At 37.5% G+C, this 9,726-nt stretch overlaps 1 protein-coding gene across 1 annotated transcript; it reads right to left on the minus strand.

Annotated features, from left to right (window-relative positions):
* Positions 1-6,509: 6,509 nt before the first annotated feature.
* Positions 6,510-9,237, minus strand: LOC111907124 (uncharacterized). The gene is made up of 5 exons (XM_023902919.1): positions 8,294-9,237; positions 8,170-8,235; positions 7,685-7,920; positions 7,393-7,612; positions 6,510-7,137 (listed from the first exon to the last, which is right to left on the minus strand). Exons 1-5 carry the CDS (start codon positions 9,235-9,237, stop codon positions 6,510-6,512), a joined length of 2,094 nt encoding a protein of 697 aa, XP_023758687.1.
* Between the last annotated feature and the right edge of the window lie 489 nt (positions 9,238-9,726).

Here is a 9,726-nt window from a genome sequence, read left to right on the forward strand (position 1 = left end):
GTCGGCACAATGAAGACTCAACCAATCCATGTCGATGATGACGTCGAAACTTTTAATCGCGATCAGCACGAGGTCGATTGGAAATGAATGGCTATCTAGAGTTAGAGTACATCCTATGTATATGCTACTAGTGCTCTCAGTCTTCCCATTAGCCATTTCTACAGTGAATGGTTCTTTAAGTGCGCGTGGTTGTTGTTTAAGTAAGCGTGCAAATTTCTGGTTTACGAAACTTCTTTCTGCCCCACTATCAAATAGTATGCATACATAAGAGTTTTCAAGGAGAAATGTACCAGTCACCACCGTAGGGTCAGCGACTGCTTCTCCGTGGCCTATAGCCAAAACTCGTCCTGCTCTACCAGCATTTCCTGCCTTGGGGAAGTCCCTTTTATAGTGGCCCACTTCGCTACATCCATAGCATGACTGAGTCACACCAGCACCAGGGACCTAGTTGATTGGCCTTGCCAGGGATCTGCAGAAGCGGACAGTGAGTCCCATCTTGTTGCAGTTAGAGCACTGCAATTCCCGGCAGGGTCCATTATGGTGGAAGTTGCATTTGTTGCACTTTGGCAAGTTCCGAGCGTACTGCTTCATCGGAGCAGCAGCGGCAGGCGCTATCGCGACATGAACCGCCACAATCAGCTGCTTTTTGGCAGCTTTTTGTTTCTTCTTGTCATCCCAGAACTTCCGCTTGTTGTCAGTGGGTTTGGAAGGTTCGGGGATGGATAGGGTTGTTGTTGATGACGGGGTACGGACCCCATGGTCAATGAGTCGTTGTGCCAATCGCTTGACACTATCGAAGGTAGTGGGGTTTGAAGCTAAAACATTCCCCCGAACTGGAGGCAACAGCCCCCAGATATACTTCTCTGTCTTCTTTCCCTCCCTGGGAACCATGTTGGGACAGAGGGCCACCAGCTCGCTGAATCTGGCGGTATAAGAAACTATGTCGGAGCCCTTCATAGTTAGGCTCCACAGCTCCTGTTCCAACTTCTGGATTTCGCCCCTCGGGTAGTATTCCTCGATCATGAGGTCTTTTAAAGTTTCCCAGCCCATGTCGTTAGCCACTACAAGAGTGAATGACTTGACATGGCTATTCCACCATGTCAGGGCTTTCTCCTCAAAGGTACAAGCAGAAAACTTGACCTTACTTGAGACAGGGCAGAAGCAATTATCGACGATAAACTCCGTCTTCTCGAACCATTGCGAGAGGGCAATGACTCCGCCAGTCCCTTTGAAGGGCTTTGGCTTACAGTTAGTGGAGTCCTTGTAGGAGCACTCTCTCGATTGCACAAGGAGTTCACCTTGAGTAGAGTTAACAGGGGTTCCACCTCCGCTGGCACCAGTGGAGTGATATTGAGCCATGACTGCTGCCACAGCCGTGGTTACTGCAGCATTTAGAGCTGTTGCATCGAATTGTGGAGGAGGTGGTGGTCGAGGTGGAGGATTATGCCTTCTTGATTTGCGAGGAGGCATCCTTCAACTATAAGTTTAAAGAAAAGATTTACATGATGGTTAGAATCAATTGTAAGCATAGTAAGAGTGATTCATGGGCTAAATTGCCATAGTCCAACAGTTGAATGAGTGTATGTTTTGAAATCAAAGTACAGTAGAAGAGTAGAGAAACACAAGAGTACAGATTTTTCCAACAGATTAGATAACTGTCATTATTACTGGTATCATTGATGTAACAAGTTTAGGGGAAAATGACCTATCAGTAGGTCTTACATCATACCATAAAAGAAAAAGGTTGACAGTTTTTAGAAGTCTAGCTAAAGTGCTTGGAAAGTAGGAATATTTTACATCATACCATAGAGTATAGTTAGGGAAGGCTATTCCTTAAGTCAAAAGAAAAGATGTACTAAACATCTTCTACCGGCGATGGGAATTCCTTGGGCGAACCCTCAGATCTGCCAGTTGACGACCCACTTCTTGAAGGTGTCGCTCATGAGCCCTCTGGCGAACTCGAAGTTCTATGACTTTAGCTTAGGAAGCAGCCAGCTGTTGCTGCAGAGTCTCATTAGTTCTCCTGGTCCTTTCCATAGCCTCTTCGAGATGGCGAATGCGGACCGTATTGACACCAGAGTTGGCATCAATTTCCATGATTCGGTCGATGGCTGCTTGACCTTGCTCGACATTCCGAGCAATCCTGCGGACCATGATAGGCAGGACTCGGTCAACTGAGCCACCCTCTCTTATGTTTTAAAAGCTTCGGTCCCTGTTGCAGGGTAAGGGTTGACCCTGTTCATCACTCCAGTGATTCAAGTTTGTTGCCCACAAGGGTGTGGCACCTTGAAACACGGGTCGGGGGTTGAGATTTGGGGCTTGACCCTCTTGGGATAGGTTGTTGACTTTTGGCTCGAAGTCGGAACCATCAAAACAGCCTTCTGCGAGGTGATCATCCAAAGGGATTGGATGGTCATCTTCCGGCTCATAGTCAAGCCATCCAGCATTGCCTTGATTTGGGAAGTACGGGTCGCCAAGAGGATGGAATCCAGCCATGATATCTACGCGAGAAAAGGGGTATAAGAGTCTTATATATATAGACGTACTATTCAAGATAATTATGATATAATCTTTATCAGTTACTTCAATACTTGCATAGTACATACCAGTCATGTGCATTTAGAACATGATAGACCTTCGAATAAGTGACCCTAACTCTAAACCCACAACCAAACAAGGAACAGGGAGTAAAGCAAAGATCACAGATTCTAAGTCTATGACATCCTAGATACACATAATCTCAGTGTATCCACTTAGCAACTATTGACCTATCAATAAAGACCTTTTTAGTTCTCAGACAAGTAATTATAGTAACACAAAATACTCCTATAGTAGTTTAGGTTTATGTTATGTTCTAATGTTTTCATTGTAGTAGTGTTGGTTAGTTTTTAGACTTGTTGCCATATCACAACCATTCCTGGGCATATGCTAATCACTTCTTGGACCAACATAGTTGATCAGGCTATGCCACTCCTAGAACTGACCATACATCCACAAGCCTACTTGTGACATTCAACAATCGTAATACTTTTGTTCCGTCCTAGTGACACTGATTTTAGTATGAATGCAGGTATGTATACTTAGTTAAATATTTTATTATTTAAAAGTATAAACTCTTGGTCAGAGTATTTTAATCCCAATGCGTTTATAGTTAGTATATCTTTTATGGGTTGATATACTCAATTCACTATAAACAATTCTCTGATACCAATCTGTCACACCCCAAAACCAAGAACGGCGGAAACGTTCTGGGGCAGAGGACATCATGTACAGTATCACAACACAGAAATATAGTAAACAAGCAAACAACATCATCCATTGCGTTAATAATGTATTTTAATACAAGTGTGTTCTGTACAGTTTATAGACACCAAAATATGAATCAAAATAAAAGATGAGTCTTGTATGTGCTCCATTTTCTCAAAAGCTGGCATCGGTACCTGTCTACTGATGACCTGAGAATACAAGTTATTTTGAAAGAGTTTATCAACATTAACGCTGGTGAGTTCATAAGTATTTAGTGTCATAATTTGTATGAAAATGTTTGTAAGAGTTCAATGTAAAAGTGTGTAAAATGTTTGTAATAATTGTTTGTATCTCATATAAAATCCTATATTTTCCATTAAAAGCAGCCTTCAACCAAGGCATCGGGTGTAATGTATGTTTTTTTTTGAAAAGAGCCAAAGCTCAGCAAACTTTATTAAAAAGAATAAAATAATACAAATACAAATAAAATAAAAAACAACCCAAAAACCCTAAACAATCCAACCTATCCATAACCAACTTCCTAACCATTTTTTAAACACCTCAACAATCCTCCAAATACCCCAAAAAACCTTAAAGTTCATAAGACTACACCAAGGACTTATTGAAGGTGGGGAAAAAGGTAACTTCATCCCCTTGCAATACCTATACCACCAATCATCATTATGACCAAAGCAAGGGGTAAGGCCCTTAAAAAAACCCACAGTCCAAAAGTGAAGACTTAAAAACCAAACCCATAAAGGTCCAAACCCAAACATACTAAAAACAAAAATAATGAACCAAAAACACAAAAAAAATTAAACAAAATCCACTGCAGAAATATCAAGAACTCAATCCAGCATCTTCTTCCTTCTTTCAGCCCTTGTATCTATCCTTTGTTGTTCCATCTTTTATCCTTCATCATCAAAAGATAACTCATCATAATGGACCTCCTGCTATAAGCAATTCCACAATCAACAAGCTTGACTATCAGCTGCAATATGCTCTTCCTGCAATCATAAAAAAAGAAACACAGGAATCGCCAAAACCACCATAATTTCAGAACTAGTTGCAGACTAGACATGGCATCAATCACATGTCTAGGATTTCCCATTTGAATATTCTCAATTAAGATCATATCCAAACACAAAATCCCAAAGGTACAAATCGCATGATTCAAGAGCAAGCTCTTAAACCAGTGAATTAATCCGTCAATTCCTTGATAACCATCAATTCCTTTAAATCTGCCATTCCGAAAATACCCCCAATACAAATCTCTCATAAAGACAGCCATATTAACCATCAATCCCATATCAACCCAAATATCTAAACAAATAGAAACATAACAGTTAACCCAGACAGAGACCTTCATTATTTACAGTAATTACTTCCAAATATACCCCAGGTCTGTAACGCTTTTTCACTGACCATAATATTCATTTTCCTCAACCCTAACAGCTTCAATTTAATTTCATTCTTAATACAAGAAATCACTCCTTTATCCGAATTTCTCGAATTACAAGAAATCCTTGAATTCCTTTCTTTCCAAATATGATAAACACAACTAGCAAACACCCATTTTTTGATCAAATTTCTCAACAGATCTTGATTTTAAGATAGAACACAATTTAAGAACCAAGTCATTCCAATTAGAATAAGAAATGTCAATCCTAGCCTTAGAACAACATTGATTCCAAATAGCATTCGAGAAATCACATTGAAATAAGAGATGATCATGGGAATCTGGAATGATTAAACAGAAAGGACAGAGTAATGAACCTGATTTCTCCCAGAGTTTAACTCGATCCTGGGTCATCAGTCTATTCAGCAAAGCAAGCCACAAAATTTCCTGGGAATACAATTGCCATACCAAACACAGTCAAACCAACTGCCTTTGCCTCTAAAATTATTGATATCTCTCCAAACTTGCTTGCATGAAAATCTTTTACTCAAGCCTTTCATATCCCTCCATACAATAATATCCCTATGATTACCAATATTACAAAACATGGGACCATCTTTCAATCCAGGGAACTTATTCACCCATTCAACAGGCCATCTATAAGTATCATTAGTCATAACATCACTGACTAAAGAATTGTCATTATATCCATTTCTAATCCAATCCCTTCTAGCAATAATTGTACTTAAAATGCCAATTGGATGCCACCAATCATGCCACAATGACGTATTCCTCCCATTACCAATGCATGAAACAACATGAGGTCTAATTATTTTCCTTAAATCCAAAAATCTCTTCCAAGTCCAACTCATACTTTTCTTTTGCCATATATCCCAGAAATTCCTTTCACCAATATAATTTTCTCTCACCCATTGAACCCACAGAGAATTTTTATTATTAATCAAATTCCAAACATGTTTGGTTAACAAGGCATCATTCCAGAATCTCAAATTCTTAATTCCAAGACCTTCGTTTATCTTAGGTTTACAGACATCACTCCATTTAACCTAAGCTTTCCTTTTAACCACATCTCCATTAGCCCACAGGAAACTTCTACAAATCATTTTCAATCTCCTTAATAGTAGCTATAGGGATTTTGAAAATAGAAGCCCAATAAACATGAGATGAAGTCAAAACAGAGTTTATGAGCTGTAATCTTCCAGCAAAAGAAAGCATCTTATTTTTCTAATTACACACTCTCAATTTAATCTTATCAACAAGAGATTTACAATCTCTTTTGAAAAGCGTATTCACACACATGGGAATTCCAAGATATTTAAAGGGAATTTTACCAATATCAAAAGGTAAAATTCCCAAAATAATCCTCCTCATGTTTGGCTTCACACAACTAAAATAAATCTAGCTCTTCTCCATACTCGCTTTCAGCCCCGAAATAGATTTAAATTCATCAAGAGCAGATTTTATCACTCTAGCAGAATTACCATTGCCATAAGCATACACTAATAAATCATCTGCAAAACATAAATGAGTGATTTTCTGGGCTTCACACTTACAGTGATATTTGAATCTATGGCTTTCTTTAATTTTCTTCAAAAGGATTAGATTGAAAATCTCCATAACCAAAGTGAACAAGTAGGGAGATAAAGGATCTCCCTGCCTGCCTCAGCCCCCGTTTTCCTTCAAAGAATCCATGGTCTTCACTATTAAAATTCAGCATAAACCAAGGAGAAGAAGTACAGGCCATAATCCATTTAACCATGACAGAATGAAACCCAAATCCCAACAGAATCCTATTAAGAAATTTCCAGTCCACAGTGTCGTAAGCCTTTTGGATATCGATCTTTTAGGTACATTTAGGCATTCCTCTCTTATTTTTGTATCCCACCATCAACTCTTGAGCAAGAAGGATATTATCAATAATAGATCTCCCTTGGATAAAAGCAGATTGATTTTGGCTAACTATATCACCTAAACTGTTCCTTATTCTGTTAACTATTATCTTGCTGATACACTTATAAAAAGTGTTGCAACAAGCAATAGGTCGAAATTCAGGGACTTTCCTCGGATTTTCCACTTTAGGAATCAAAACAATCCTAGTGGCATTAATACCCTTCAATAATTTTCCTGTCCAGAAAAATTCACTCACAGCTTTGCATATTTCTGGCCCTACAATACTCCAGGCACTCTTAAAGAATTTAGAAGAAAATCCATCAGGTCCAGGGGCATGGTTGTCAGCAATATCAAACATAGCCACTTTAACTTCATCATCTGTAACCACCCTTATCATATTTATTGCCACTTTTTTATCCAACTTATTATGAAAAAAATCATCATTAAGTATAGACAAATCAGTGACATCTTCACATCCCAAGAAATTCTTAAAATGATTAACATATTTCTCCTTCATAGCATTCCCCCTAATCCATCTTCCATCCTCATCAAGAACCATCAAAATTCGATTTCTGTTATTCCTGCATTTCAAACAATTGTGAAAAAACTTCGTATTATTATCCCCCATAGATAACCATTTGATCTTAGATCTTTGAGAGAGCAGCTTTTCTTCATCATTACAAGCAACATTATATTCAAAAAGAATATTAGCATGTTCCTCCGTATATGTAGCATTAAAAGGCTCCTAATCAATTTTCATCTGAGTATTCCCAACTCCTTCCTTAACTCTTTAATTTTCATTCCCGATCCTCTGAACTTGTTACACAACTGCCTACAATACTTTTTCATCACTTTCAACTTTTGGGTAACTTTGAACATAAACAAAACCGTCAATATTTGTAGACCAAATATCCTTAACCATAGGCAAAAATTCATCTTTATCCGCAATAAAATTGGCAAATCTTAAAGAAGATTTCCATCTCATTTTACAATTCGGAATGATTAAAACAGCGGGACAATGATCAGAGATTATGTACGGTTTGAAAGCTGCATGAGCTAAAGGATGATCAGACATGAATTACATATTAGCCATAATCCTATCCAACTTCTTCAAAATTCCTTTATTACCAGCTGGGGATTTATTCCAAGTGAATTGAAATCCAGTACTATTCAAATCTTCAACTTCAATAAAATTGATACATTCAGAAAATTCATCAACTCCCTTTAGAATTTTAGAACATCCTTCTGAATAATCAGATTCTTTTAAAGCTACATTGAAATCACCCAAAATACACCAAGCTTCCTTTTTCACTGTTAGACTAAATTTTTTCAAATCTTCCCATAAAGCCCTTCTTTCAATATATCTGGAAGCAGCTTAGACAAATGAAAGAAACATGCTATAATCTGAACCGATGAATTTAACATAGCAATGAATCACTTGTTTAGGTTGAGAAATAACCATAACATCAAATAATTTTGGATCCCATCCAACAATTATTCTAGTACCAACTTCACAAGATCTGCTATTAGAAATCCAATTCCAATTACCAAAAGTTTTGCTACAAACATTCTTTAAGTTTAAAATTTTGACATGGGATTCAACCATAACACACATTCCCAGATTATTATCCCTAATAACATCAATAACCTCCTTTTGCTTAACAGCTTTATTTAACCCCCTGATATTCCAAACACCAATCGACATCATTGGATAACAATATTATTATTGGCATTTACCATCTCAAATGCCTGAGAAGAACCACCAGTGCTGCTGCTATCATCTTTTCTTTTGTTATCCATCTTTTTTCAGTATTAACCATTTCTAAGTCTTCTGTTCTAATGCCTATAGAATGAATCAAATCATGATTCAATCTGCTGTCTTCTATTGCCGATTGAGAACAAAACTGATTATCAGAATGGACACCAATTTTATCTCCTTTATCATCCTCTTCCATTCCAATTATAACATCCTCATCAATCAACCCCAAAACTTCAAAACTGTTTTTATTGCTATTATCTGTTTCCTTAACCTTCTTCATATTCTCATCTTTCTCACTAACATTCTTTTTAATTCCCCCCTGCTTAATTTCCCCCTTACTCCTCATATCATTGTTATTGTACTGCCCAGAAACAACCTTCTCATATCTTTTATTTTTCTCTAAGTTCCAATGACCCACCCCTTTGTTATTCCAATACCCATTTTGCCCCCGACCATTTCCACCTCTATTCCCATTTTGTCCCCTGAACTTGTTTCCCACTCTTGGAAAATTACTCTTCCCATTGCTTTTTTGATTGACTATATTAGTTGGATTCTTCATTGAATTACTTGTGCCTTCTCCATCTTTGAAGTTCCTATTTTTCTTATTAACAACTTTAGTATACCCTTCATTATCAATCACATATTTCCCTTTATCCTCCTTGTTAATTCCATTATCCCTATTTTGCATTGGATTATTAACCTTCATACTGGCCATACATATCTTATCCATGTGCCCATAAACCTTACAATGGCTGCATCTAGAAGGCACCCAAGCATACTCCACATCAAATCTTTGAATTACAGCAGAATTAGTTACAAAATCCCAAGTTGAAATATCAATATTTCTCTTCCATTCTTTTTCAGCTGACATTTCAATTAGGATTCTAGCATAAGCATTCCTTCCCTTATGTTCCAAACACATCTCTTCAGTAAATGAATCAAAAGCGAGAGGAATTCCCAATTTACTTGCAATAATACACAGATTGTCTCCATCTTTGAAGGAATAGAGGCATATTATTGAACATCAACCATGGACTTCCCTCCAAAATTGATAACATCCCATGTTCAATACTATATTTAAAAAAGAAAAATCCTTTATTGTTCATAAACACCTCTTCAAGACCCACATTCTTCCATAACCTTCTAACTTCTTTCTAAATCACTGGGAACACCCATTTCTTATCAATCATATACCCATATAAGGTATTCATATAAGGAATACTAGCATTCTTTAAATTCTCAATTGGGATAATAACAGGACCATCTTCTTTACCTATTTCCCCAGGCATATATCTGACATCAATCTTACCCTTATGCCTATTACCTTTTAAAACACCAGCATAAGAGTTCTCTAATTTCCCCTGCATATCACTTTCCACCTTTTTGCCATTATTAGTAGCTCCCAAAATAG

This window comes from Lactuca sativa, chromosome 6, assembly GCF_002870075.4.
Source record: "Lactuca sativa cultivar Salinas chromosome 6, Lsat_Salinas_v11, whole genome shotgun sequence".
Classification (NCBI taxonomy): domain Eukaryota; kingdom Viridiplantae; phylum Streptophyta; class Magnoliopsida; order Asterales; family Asteraceae; genus Lactuca; species Lactuca sativa.

What these genes read in the sequence shown, in the direction of transcription:
- LOC111907124 (XM_023902919.1), bottom strand. Translation starts at nt 9,237, where the DNA reads ATGTGTTTGGAACATAAGGGAAGGAATGCTTATGCTAGAATCCTAATT. An exon ending in TTGGAATAAATCCCCAGCTG is followed by an intron (nt 7,613 to 7,684) that starts GTAATAAAGGAA and finishes ATCATCCTTTAG; the next exon opens with CTCATGCAGCTTTCAAACCG. An exon ending in GAAAGTGATGAAAAAGTATT is followed by an intron (nt 7,138 to 7,392) that starts GTAGGCAGTTGT and finishes TTTGAAATGCAG; the next exon opens with GAATAACAGAAATCGAATTT.